The 13,613-nt window shown below is 45.9% G+C and overlaps 1 protein-coding gene across 1 annotated transcript in view; it reads right to left on the bottom strand.

Moving 5' to 3' along the window:
- The window catches only part of AKAP6 (A-kinase anchoring protein 6), a 476,852-nt gene that overhangs the window by 334,427 nt on the left and 128,812 nt on the right, over positions 1 to 13,613 (bottom strand). The window contains exon 5 of the mRNA XM_073577839.1: positions 10,249 to 11,385. Within this exon, the coding sequence (XP_073433940.1) occupies positions 10,249 to 11,385 (1,137 nt within the window). The remainder of the gene's footprint in view (positions 1 to 10,248; positions 11,386 to 13,613) is intronic.

Genomic DNA, 13,613 nt, shown 5'->3' with positions numbered 1-13,613 from the left:
TGAGTCAGTGTGTTACCTGTACATTGACACTATACACTGTATACAGAGGTCCTGTGTATAATCTCACCGGTGGTCACTGTATTATCTGTACACAGACACTGCATACTAAGTACAGATCTCCTGTGTATAATGGCCCTTATGGTGATAGTATTATGGTTTTTTTTTATTAATGATCAGTATTGTAGTATTCAGTCACCATGTGGTGGTAATATGTGGTCTGGACATGATGCAGTGGTATTTGTCCCTTATATGTGATATTGTTCGGTCACTGTGGTGGTAATATGTGGTCTGGACATGGTGTGGCGGTATTTGTTCCTTGAAGATGGTGTTATAGGTCACTATGTGGTGATAATATGATGTCTGGTCATGGTGTGGTGGTATTTGTTCATTGTATGTGATACTGTTCGGTCACTGTGGTGGAAATATGTGGTCTTGACATGGTGTGGCATTTTTTGTTCCTTGTATGTGGTATTATAGGTCACTATGTGGTGGTAATATGGTGTCTGGTCATGGTGTGATGGTATTTGTCCCTTGCATGTGATATTAGTGGTTGTTTTAAAAATTTAAAAATAAATAACAATATACCTAAATTGTATTGTATATTTTAACAAATGTTTAATAGGTTAGCGTAGAGTAGGACCCAGCCAAAAGAGTCTACTTTGTCATCGTGGCAGATTAAAAAAAATCTTTTGGCCAAAACAAAAGCTGCTGGCTATATGTGTCATCTGGTGATGGGAACTGTTAACGTGTGATTGGTGAGAAGTGGAGTTTTTCCAAGAGAGAGGGGTGGGACTGTGGACAGTTCGAGGGGAGGAGGCGAGGCTGGGGTGGAGCCTGGGCGGATTTTCAAGGGGGCCGCGAAAACATTGCCAGTATGGGGTCCCAAAATGCCTAGTGGCAGCTCTGCGTGTATCTAATCCTATCCTGTGTGATACTTTCTGCTGAACTGTGTATCGAATCCTATCCTGTGTGATACTGTCTGCTGAGCCGTGTATCTAGTTCTATCCTGTGTGGAAAATAGTGAGACGGAGGGCACAGCCAAATTGATAAGAAACATTAAGGGGTTCATCAAAGATATATTCAAAAACAGCATGCAAAAGAAGGGGAAAGCAATATATCTAAATATGGGAACTCCGCAATATGTGTAAAAATATATAAATTTTATTTATGAATTCCTGACACATACACAAAACAGCAAGCAAGAGACATTAAAAACAATTAAAAGGTAAAAGATGCAATCAAGTCAAATCATGAGGTAATGATATAATGACACTCCCACAACAATGACGTTCAATTCGCGATGACGTCGTGCGAATGACCGCGAGACGTTGCGATCCCGTGAGAACGTACGTCATCGCGGGCATTTTCACAAAGGATTACTGGGAACGGGAGCGTGGAGAGAGGCGGGAAGGCTGCGCGGGACGCCGGAAGGTAAGAATAACACCATTTTTTATTTTGTTATTATTTTTTACATTATATCTTTTACTACTGATGCTGCATAGGCAGCCTCAATAGTAAAAAGTTGGTCACACTTGTCAAACACTATGTTTGACGAGTGTGACCAACCTGTCAATCAGTTCTCCAAGCGATGCTACAGATCGCCTGGAAAACGCTAGCAATTCTGCAAGCTAATTACGCTTCCAAAATGCTAGTTTTTCCGCGGGAAAATCGCGGGAATTTAAAATGCGATTTTCCCGCGGAATGGAATTCCGGAACTCTCGCGGTAATTTCCGCAAGAGTTCCGCTACGTGTGAACCCAGCCTAATTGTTTTTAATGTCTCTTGTTTGCTGTTTTGGGTATGCATCAGGAATTCATAAATAAAATTTATATATTTTTACACATATTGTGGCGTTCCCATATTTAGATATATTGCTTTCCTAATCCTATCCTCTGTGTTACTGTCTGCTGAGCTGTGTATCTAATCCTATCCTGTGTGATGCTGTCTGCTGAGCCGTGTATCTAATCCTATCCTGTGTGTTACTGTTTGCTGAACTATGTATCTAATCCTATCCTGTGTGATACTGACTGCTGAGCCGTGTATCTAATCCTATCCTGTGTGCTACAGTCTGCTGAGCTGTGTATTTAATCCTATGTGATACTGACTACTGAGCCGTGTATCTAATCCTATCCTGTGTGATACTGACTGCTGAGCTGTGTATCTAATCCTATCCTGTCTGATACAGTCTGCTGAACCGTGTATCTAATCCTATCCTGTGTGCTACAGTCTGCTGAGCCGTGTATCTAATCCTATGCTGTGTGATACTGACTGCTGAGCCGTGTATCTAATCCTATCCTGTGTGATACTAACTGCTGAGCCGTGTATCTAATCCTATCCTGTGTGCTAGTCTGCTGAGCCATGTATCTAATCCTATCCTGTGTGATACTGACTGCTGAGCTGTGTATCTAATCCTATCCTGTGTGATACTGACTGCTGAGCTGTGTATCTAATCCTATCCTGTGTGCTACAGTCTGCTGAGCCGTATATCTTATCATATCCTGTGTGATACTGACTGCTGAGCTGTGTATCTAATCCTATCCTGTGTGATACTGACTGCTGAGCCGTGTATCTAACCCTATCCTGTGTGATACTGATGGCTGAGCTGTGTATCTAATCCTATCCTGTGTGATACTGTCTGCTGAGCCGTGTATCTAACACTAGCCTGTGTGATACTGACTGCTGAGCCGTGTATCTAATCCTATCCTGTGTGATACTGACTGCTGAGCCATGTATCTAATCTTATCCTGTGTGATACTGACTGCTGAGCCGTGTATCTAATCCCATCTTGTGTGATACTGACTGCTGAGCCGTGTATCTAATCCTATCCTGTGTGATACTGGGCTCCCCCTGCAGTCTGTGTCAGAGGGTGGTCTGTGTTGGCACGGTAATAAATTGTGGTATTTCCAGCTTTACAGAAGGACGATAACACCATAGAAATGATAAGAATAATAGGCCTCAGTTACCACAACTGTCTACAAAGAAAACTGTTGCTCATAGCAACCAATCACAGCTCAGATTCTTTTATACAGCTCTGGTGAAATGAAAGATGCTTAGTGATTGGTTGCTACTGTATGTGGAGTGGGTGTAGTTGATACACACACACACACATACATACACTCATTTTTAACCCCTTAGCGACAGAGCCAGTTTGCAGCTTAATGACCAGGCCAATTTTTACAATTCTGACCACTGGCCCTTTATGAGGTTATAACTCTGGAACGCTTTAATGGATCCCGCTGATTCTAAGATTGTTTTTTCGTGACATATTGTATTTCATGTTAGTGGTAAAATTTCTTCGATAAGTCTTGTGTATATTTATGAAAAAAACGGAAATATGGCGAAAATTTCGAAAATTTTGCAATTTTAAAACTTTAAACTTTTATGCCCTTAAATCAGAGAGATGTGTCACACAAATTTCTTAATAAATAACATTTTCCACATGTCTACTTTACATCAGCACAATTTTGGAAGCAAATTTTTTTTTTGTTAGGAAGTTATAAGGGTTAAAAGTTGACCAGCGATTTCTCATTTTTACAACAAAATTTACAAAACCATTTTTTTTAGGGACCACATCATATTTAAAGTCATTTTGAGGGGTGTACATGACAGAAAATACCCATAAGTGTCACCATTCTAAACACTAGACCCCTCAACTTGCTCAAAACCACATTCAAGAAGTTTATTAACCCTTTAAGTGCTTCACAGGAACTAAAGCAATGTGGAAGGAAAAAATTAACATTTAACTTTTTTTTGCAAAAAATTTACTTCAGAACCAATTTTTTTTATTTTCACAAGTGTTAAAAGAGAAAATCAACCACAAAATTTGTTGTACAATTTCTCCTGAATACGCCGATACCCCATATGTGGGGGTAAACCACTTTTTCAGCACACGGCAGAGCTCGCAAGGGATGGAGCGCCGTTTGACGTTTTCAATGCAGAATTGGCTGGAATTGAGATCGGATGCCATGTTGCGTTCGGAGAGCCCTTAATGTGCCTAAACAGTGGAAAACTCCAACAAGTGACCCCATTTTGGAAACTTGACCCATTAAGGAACTTATTTAGATGTGTGGTGAGCACTTTGAACCTTCAAGTGCTTCACAGAAGTTTATAACGTAGAGCCGTGAAAATAAAAAATCCATTTTTTTTTCCACAAAAATGATCTTTTCGCCCCCAAATTTTTAATTTTACAAGGGTAACAGGAGAAATCATACCCGCACAGTTGTTGTGCGATTTGTCCTGAGTACGCCGATACCCCATATGTGGGGGGCAACCACTGTTTGGGCGCATGGGAGAGCTCGGAAGGGAAGGAGTGCCATTTTGGAATGCAGACTTTGATGGAATGGTCTGCGGGCATCATGTTGCGTTTGCAGAGCCCCTGATGGGCCTAAACAGTGGAAACCCCCCACAAATGACCCCATTTTGGAAATTAGACCCCCTAAGGAACTTATCTAGATGGGGGTTCAAAGTGCTCACCACACAAGTGCTTCACAAAAGTTTATAAACGCAGAGCCGTGAAAATAAAAAGCCTTTTTTATTTCCACAAAAGTGATTTTTTAGACCCCAATTTTTAGACCCCCAAAGTTGGTAAATAGTGGAAACCCCTCAATTCTTGCTCCAACCCTAACCCCAACACACCCCTAACCCTAATCCCAACCCTAACCCTAATCCCAACCCTAATCCTAACCCTAATCCTAGTTCGCCCTAACCCTAATTCTAACCCTAGCCGTGACCTGAGCCCTAACCCTAGCCCTAACCCTAGCCCAACCCTAGCCCAACCCTAACACTAACCCTAACCCTAGCCCAACCCTAGCCCTAACCCTACCCCTAACCCAACCCTAACCCTAACCCTAATGGAAAACTGAAAAAAAAATATTTTCTTTATTTCATTATATTTGCCTATATAAGGGGGTGATAAATGGGGGGATTATGTACTATTTTTTTATTTTGATCACTATGATCGTTTATCATAGTGATCAAAATAATGAATGGAATCTGCCATCTTTTCAAGATGGCGGCGCCCATCGGAGGATGCCGGCGGGACGTGGGACCACCGAGAGGGGACGGAGGGCCACGGAGAGGTACCGGGGGGATCGGGGACCCTATGTCTCTCTCCTCTGATGTGCGATCACATCAGAGGAGAGAGAAATTAAATGTAAAATCGCGGCTTTTTTTTGCGGTCGCCGTTATAGGGTTAATAACGGCGATCGCAAAAGCGCGGTCAGCAATGGCGGATCTTAATAGGGGCGGATGGGGCGGTCGCCCCGGGCCCAAGGTTTTTTGGGGGCCCAGGGCAGGGGCCAATCCGGTCGGTCGGCATCTGTGTGAGCCGCCCGCCGCCGCCCAGTGGCGTAGGAACTTGGAAGGGGGGGGCAGTCCCAGGCGGCACGTGTGTGGGGGCGGCGCAGCACGGCAGGAGCAGAAATTCCTCCTCTCTCTGTGCTGTGGCCGGGACTCGGGAGAGAAGCGTGGAGGCGGCCGGCCGAGGCACAGTGAGGAGAGAAGAGAGAGTATATCAGGCTCAGCCCAGGAGATTTTGGCAGCGGCTAGCGCCTAGCGCAGGTGGGTCACTCACCGTCACCATTTGGGAGGAGGATGCTCTGCCTCTCCCCAGCCTCCCTGGCTGCTCCCTCCAATCCAATGCATTATGCAATTTATGCGGCTGCCTCCATGCTCTGCCTCTCCCCAGCCTCCCTGGCTGCTCCCTCCAATGCATTATGCCGCATAATGCATTGGAGGGAGCAGCCAGGGAGGCTGGGGAGAGGCAGAGCATGGAGGCAGGCAGCCGCATAATGCATTGGAGGGAGCAGCCAGGGAGGCTGGGGAGAGGCAGAGCATGGAGGCAGGCAGCCGCATAATGCATTGGAGGGAGCAGCCAGGGAGGCTGGGGAGAGGCAGAGCATGGAGGCAGCCGCATAATGCATTGGAGCCGGGAGCAGCCAGGGAGGCTGGGGAGAGGCAGAGCATGGAGGCAGCCGCATAATGCATTGGAGCCGGGAGCAGCCAGGGAGGCTGGGGAGAGGCAGAGCATGGAGGCAGGCAGCCGCATAATGCATTGGAGGGAGCAGCCAGGGAGGCTGGGGAGAGGCAGAGCATGGAGGCAGGCAGCCGCATAATGCATTGGAGCCGGGAGCAGCCAGGGAGGCTGGGGAGAGGCAGAGCATGGAGGCAGCCGCATAATGCATTGGAGGGAGCAGCCAGGGAGGCTGGGGAGAGGCAGAGCATGGAGGCAGCCGCATAATGCATTGGAGCCGGGAGCAGCCAGGGAGGCTGGGGAGAGGCAGAGCATGGAGGCAGCCGCATAATGCATTGGAGCCGGGAGCAGCCAGGGAGGCTGGGGAGAGGCAGAGCATGGAGGCAGCCGCATAATGCATTGGAGCCGGGAGCAGCCAGGGAGGCTGGGGAGAGGCGGAGCATGGAGGCAGCCGCATAATGTATTGGAGCCGGGAGCAGCCAGGGAGGCTGGGGAGAGGCAGAGCATGGAGGAAGGCAGCTGCATAATGCATTGGAGGGAGCAGCCAGGGAGGCTGGGGAGAGGTAGAGCATGGAGGCAGCCGCATAATGCATTGGAGCCGGGAGCAGCCAGGGAGGCTGGGGAGAGGCAGAGCATGGAGGCAGGCAGCTGCATAATGTATTGGAGGGAGCAGCCAGGGAGGCTGGGGAGAGGCAGAGCATGGAGGCAGCCGCATAAGGCATTGGAGGGAGCAGCCAGGGAGGCTGGGGAGAGGCAGAGCATGGAGGCAGCCGCATAAATTATGCGGCTGCCTCCATGCTCTGCCTCTCCCCAGCCTCCCTGGCTGCTCCCTCCAATGCGTTATGCGGCTGCCTCCATGCTCTGCCTCTCCCCAGCCTCCCTGGCTGCTCCCTCCAATGCATTATGCGGCTGCCTCCATGCTCAGTCAGCTGCTGAGCTCTCCCTGCGGGCAGCTTCCTTCCACTCAGTGTCACTCACAACTTAAGTCACACTCACACACACAGCAGCCAGGCAGCCGCAGGCAGGCAGCCTGTGTAAGGCTGTGTGCACACACTGCGGATTTTGCTGCGGTTCCGCAGTGGTTTTTGACATCCGCAGGTAAAACCGCAGGTATTTTGACCTGCGGTTTCACCTGCGGATTTTACAAAATCCGCGTGGATGAATCCGCACCTAATCCGTAGCGTGTGCACACAGCCTAAGTGTAACTTATATGTTAACACAAAAAAATGGAGTGAAAGTCCAAAATATTTTAGAAACGTAAGAAATTTATTTGAGGAACAACCCCGTTATCCCATGCTAAAGTGCTTACCCATCATGTGCTCCAGGACAAGTGCAGCGCCGCCACCAGCGCAAGGGGGTACAGGGGCCCAGGTTTTATGAACAGCTCCGGGCCCATAGTCCACTTAATCTGCCACTGGCGGTCAGTAAAAAACAACCGATTCATGTTCTCTGGGGTCTCGGCTACCCCTGGTAGCCGAGACCCCGGAGAAAATCTGACACTGGGGGGCGCTAGTCACTTAAATCACAGTGCCGTGAATTAACGGCGCTGTGGTTTTAGTACCCTTAACTACCGCCGTTAAAAGGCGTATCGGCGGTCGTTAAGGGGTTAAATATATAGATAACAATACTTGAAGGGATAAAAAGATTAAGACAATGAAGGGTGGGAAAAGGTTAAGGTTACAAGAGGAAAATAAGATATACTTTAATAGGGAATATGGGAAATTGGGAAAAGGAATAATTAAAGGCAAAGAGAAAAACAAAGAATAAAATCAAACAATAACGAAAAAAATCCCTATGAAGATAGAGAAGAAAAGAAACAAGTGTACATAATATTATACTTGTTTTTTATTTTTCTGCAGAAAGAGCAATGTGAGGGCTTGTTTTTTTATGGACAAGCTGTAGTTTTCATTAATTCCATTTTAGGCATATATGACTTTTTGAATACATTAGGAATAGTGATGAGCGAACGTGCAGAGATTAGGTGTTATCTGAGCATGCTCGGGTGCTAAATGAGTGTCTTTGGCGTGCTCCAATACTATATTTGAGTCCCCGGGCCTTCATGTGTTGGTCGAACAGTTCTAGTTCTAATGATTAGTGCAGACCTCAGTTATCAGACATTTATGACCTATCCTGCGATTTATATTGCCTCCATATATTCCACTGTTTGGACCCAATTTCAGGCTGACCATTTTTTATTTAATCCTTCCCTTGTGTATATACTGAAGCATAGCTTGCAGATTTTAATCACTCATGTTAGAGTAAACCAGCAAGCCACTGTGCTGCACACTTCTTGTACACTAGCAATTTTAAAATCGGTCTGATTTTGATGCAGGAGAGTCGGTCGAGTGTAATGCAAGTGTCATTCATTTTTTCTGTGGGTACAATCCGAATTTTCACACCTAGCATCCGATTTACATCAGAGTGCAGTGCGATTGCTGTCTGATTGCAATGTGATTTTAATATGAGCTTTCACATACAGCATTTCTCTGTCATTTACACATCGGTTTTAAACAAAATATTATTCAAAAACACACACATATACAGCTCTGGCAAAAATTAAGAGACCACCACATCAATTCCCTGTCATGGGCAGCCCATTCTCCAGACCTGAACCCCATTGAAAACCTCTGGAATGTAATCAAGAGGATGATGGATAGTCACAAGCCATCAAACAAAGAAGAACTGATTATATTTTTGAGCCAGATGCAGTGTGAAAGACTGGTGGAAAACATGCCAAGACGCATGAAAGCTGTGATTAAAAATCATGGTTATTCCAGAAAATATTGATTTCTGAACTCTTCCTGAGTTAAAACAGACCGATTTTAAAATCAGTCTCCAGCATAAGGACGGAGTCACACTTGCAACTGCAATTCGAGAAACTCACGTGAGTCTCTCACATAAATACCCACCACTGCCGCAGGCACTCGGGACCGGAGCGCTCGGCTGCCTAGAAATACATGCAGCCACACACTCCAGTCCCGAGTGCCGACGGCAGTGCCCGGTATTTATGCAAGGGACTCACAAATTATCGAACTACACTGCTCAAAAAATGTGGGTGATGCTGTTGTTACAAAGGGACACTGTGTTGTTTATGGCCAGCATTGAAAGGAGTGAGAGTCTCGAAGGTGTCTGAAAATGTAATGAGTGTCCTGGTATAAGATGGTATATTTCTTGATTTAGTTATTTATAATACTTAGCAATTAACCTAATCTGGATTAATTTAATTATAGTTTAGTTATCACCAATGCATACAGTATATAGTGCATGAGTACTTGAAATTTCTGAAGTGAGCACAATCTAAACTCTTATTTGCAGTTTTAATTTTTACCACAAGATGGCAGTGCAGGCTACAAAATGAAAAAGTAACACTACTACAAATCCAAGTGTACTGTAATACGGCTCAGTAAGGACGGTTTCACACGTCCTGATATTTCCGGTACCGGAAAAAATGGTACCAGAGATATCTGTGTCTGCAAAGATCCATACACCTCATACACACAGGGCTTCGCTCTGTACACCTCATACACACAGGGCTCCGTACACCACGTACACACACGGCTCCGCTCCATACACCTCATAAACACAGGGCTCCGCTCCTCACACCTCGTACACACGGGGCTCCGCTCCATACACCTCGTACACTAGCGTCATAAATCTAGCTTTGATTTAAGGGGGTTGTACACTACTTGGTCATCTCCTTTTCATTCCTCGTTTGGCCACTGTAAAATAAAAACACCTATACTTATCTCCGTTCCAGCAGTCAGCGCTTGCGTTTCCGAGGCTCTCATGCAGCTGTTATTTCACATGAACCTTGCGCCCAATCAGCACCAGCTACACTGTCCTCATCTTCAGACAATTTGAACATCAAGAATAAGTCAGAAAGCAGCCACAGCACTGACTTCCTCTTGATTACTTATATGTCTGAAGGCGATGACAGTGATGCCCCAGGAGCGCAAGTGATGACACCGCTGGAACGGTATTGGCATGGGAGGTGAGTATAAGTGTTTTTATTTTAACGTAGCCAAACATGAAGAATGAGAATGTCCTAGTAGTAGACAACTCTTGGAGGATCATGACCTCTTTCCTAAGAAGACTAAATTTACATACAAGATCCAAAAAGGAAGAGGGAAACATATAGAAGAATCAGAGGGATGTAGGAACTAAAAAAAAAATCCGAGACTCAGGACAACAGTTCTATTTACACTATGTAAAAATTCATATCTTTGACAAGGTCCTTTTTAAACTGGTAAAACATGATCTGATGAATGGTACACTTACCTGAATTTTTTCCCACACATGCCGATCATTATCCTGTCTCTGTATGTCCCACATTAGCCTCTGTATAAGTGCTGCTCTGTTCTGTCGTACGCTGTTTGCTGGAGCACCTGACTGTGGTGTTGATCTCCCACTGCCATTCAGATACAGCGCCATCTCACTAGATGTACTCGGAGAGATACAACGGGGTGAGCTGGGCCCAAGCTCTGAGCCTGAACTTATCTCCCAGTCCTCTACATCCCGCAGTGCTGGCTGGGGCTCTTCAGGAGTTGGAGATACCAGCTGTGAAAGGCTACCTAGGCGCAAGGCAAGAAGGTCTGATTGGTGTAAATGTGGTGGTAATGCCAGGAACTCATCTGACCCATACCAACTGTCTGGCCCTAATTCCTGTGGAGATGAATCCAGTAGTCTGTTATCCTGATGGTCTTTCTGACTTCCATTTGGTGTGCTGCAGAGCGAGTGATTACAATTGTTGTAGGACTCTCCATCATCTAGGTCCTGGTGGTCCTCACTGTAGTGCTCTCTTGATGCCATATTCTGTTTGGTGACTTCAAGCACTTGACTTGGAAGAAATGATGGGACTGAAGAGTATGTGGGAGTCAGAGTAAGACCAAAGTGTTTTGGGGGGGAAGTGGGACATGCTGGCAAAGGAGAGTTAGGTTCATTGGATGACTGGTTGTCTGCTGGTGTCCAGTTAGTCAGATCATTAAGAAATAGTCCCCTCTTTGGCAAGGATGGACGTGTAGGGGAATCTCCTCCATGATCACTGCTCTCTTGAAGAGGTCTTTTTGGTGTGGTGCTTTCGCTGGGAGTGAACATTTTAAGAGACTGCTGTCCTGGCTCATCAAGCTGTTTAGGTGCTAAGTCTTGTTCCATCTCAGCATTAAGGGTGACGTCTTCGTCCAAAATCACAGTCAGCAGGCCTGGACCCTTAACCAGATCTGGAAACTCCTGTTGCATAGCGTTGTATGTCCAATCTTCTAATGGCTTTGCAGGAGGAGGTGGTGTGTCCTCCTCCCTAGGACTATAATCTGACAATTCAAATGCTGTGATCCCACAATCTAGAGAGAGATAATCTGGGGGGCATCTAATGGTCAACTGACCTGAGCCATCCACTTCAGTAAGAGCATCTAGTCTATCCTGGAAGAAAAAAAAAAGAGTTCAATTGACTGTTTGATATATTCTATCAATGCCTAAGACATCAAGATACCATGCATATGATACACCATACATATACCGACTACAAATGTTTTTCATCAAATCCTCCCACTATGTACAGTACATAATACTATGGGACCAACTAAAGCAATCTCCTATGGGAATGAAAATGGCATATATACCCTGCTCATCATGCAGAATTCATGGAATACAATGGTGTTATGTGGCTACAGTATATGCAGCATTTACCTACATAATAGTTTTGCTAAAAAAAATCTTAAATGTCTAAAAAACAAAAAACAAAAAAACATTGTCTCATCTAATAAATGTAATTTACATGGGGTTCTCCAATGTGGAACTCTTAATATTCTGGCATTTTCAGCTCTGAAGACACTTTATAAATTGAAATACAAGGCAATGTGATGGCTCAAAAACTGCCAACCATGTACATGCCTGGACAGCGCAATCTTAAAGGGGTTGTCCAGTTTCAGGAAAGTGGGCTCCAAATTGTGTAAAATACATAAAAGCTCAGCAGGTACTCTCCCCCCAATTGCCTAGTAATTGCTCCCCGACGCTGATGTTTTAACTACATTGGTGACATCACATCAATAGCACACATCACCACTCTATAGCCAGTCGCTGAGCGCAGCCTTCTAACTCAGTGCATGTGCATTAAGCTCAGAGACTGTGAATCGCACTGTCAATGTGAAATCACCGCTCTATAGCCAGTCACAGAGCGCAGCCTTCTAACTCAGTGCATGTGCCCTAAGCTCAGAGACTGTGACATGCCCTGTCAATGTGACATCACCACTCTATAGCCAGTCACTGAGCGCTGCCTTCTAACTCAGTGCATGTGCATTAAGCTTAGAGACTGTGACATGCCTTGTCAGTGTGACATCACCACTCTATAGCCAGTCACTGAGCGCAGCCTTCTAACTCAGTGCATGTGCCCTAAGCGCAGAGACTGTGACACGCCTTATCAGTGTTACATCACCACTCTATAGCCAGTCACTGAGAGCAGCCTTTTAACTCAGTGCATGTGTACTAAGCGTAGAGACTGTGACATGCCTTGTCAGTGGGACATCACCACTCTATAGCCAGTCACTGAGCGCAGCATTCTAACTCAGTGCATGTGCACTAAGCGTAGAGACTGTGACATGCCTTGTCAGTGTGACATCACCACTCTATAGCCAGTCACTGAGCGCAGCCTTCTAACTCAGTGCATGTGTACTAAGCGTAGAGAATGTGACATGCCTTGTCAGTGGGACATCACCACTCTATAGCCAGTCACTGAGCGCAGCCTTCTAACTCAGTGCATGTGCACTAAGCTCAGAGACTGTGACATGCCTTATCAGTGTGACATCACCGCTCTATAGCCAGTCACTGAGCGCAGCCTTCTAACTCAGTGCATGTGTACTAAGCGTAGAGAATGTGACATGCCTTGTCAGTGGGACATCACCACTCTATAGCCAGTCACTGAGTGCAGCCTTCTAACAGTGCATGTGTACTAAGCGTAGAGACTGTGACATGCCTTGTCAGTTTGACATCACCACTCTATAGCCAGTCACTGAGCGCAGCCTTCTAACTCAGTGCATGTGCACTAAGCTTTGAGACTGTGACATGCCCTGTCAGTGTGAAATCACCACTCTATAGCCAGTCACTGAGTGCAGCCTTCTAACTCAGTGCATGTGCCCTAAACTCAGAGACTGTGACGTGCCTTGTCAGTGTGACATCACCACTCTATAGCCAGTCACTGAGTGCAGCCTTCTAACTCAGTGCATGTGCACTAAGCTTAGAGACTGTGACATGCCTTGTCAGTGTGACATCACACTCTATAGCCAGTCACAGAGCGCAGCCTTCTAACTCAGTGCATGTGCACTAAGCTTAGAGACTGTGACACGCCTTGTCAATGTGACATCACCACTCTATAGCCAGTCACTGAGCGCAGCCTTCTAACTCAGTGCATGTGTACTAAGCTTAGAGACTGTGACATGCCTTGTCAGTGTGACATCACCACTCTATAGCCAGTCACTGAGCGCAGCCTTCTAACTCAGTGCATGTGCCCTAAGCGCAGAGACTGTGACACGCCTTATCAGTGTTACATCACCACTCTATAGCCAGTCACTGAGAGCAGCCTTTTAACTCAGTGCATGTGTACTAAGCGTAGAGACTGTGACATGCCTTGTCAGTGGGACATCACCACTCTATAG

The sequence above is a fragment of the Dendrobates tinctorius genome, unplaced genomic scaffold (assembly GCF_039654945.1).
Source record: "Dendrobates tinctorius isolate UK_male_01 unplaced genomic scaffold, ASM3965494v1 ptg000057l, whole genome shotgun sequence".
NCBI lineage: Eukaryota > Metazoa > Chordata > Amphibia > Anura > Dendrobatidae > Dendrobates > Dendrobates tinctorius.
Note: the sequence above shows the minus strand (reverse complement) of the source record. Positions and strands in the feature narration are given on the sequence as shown.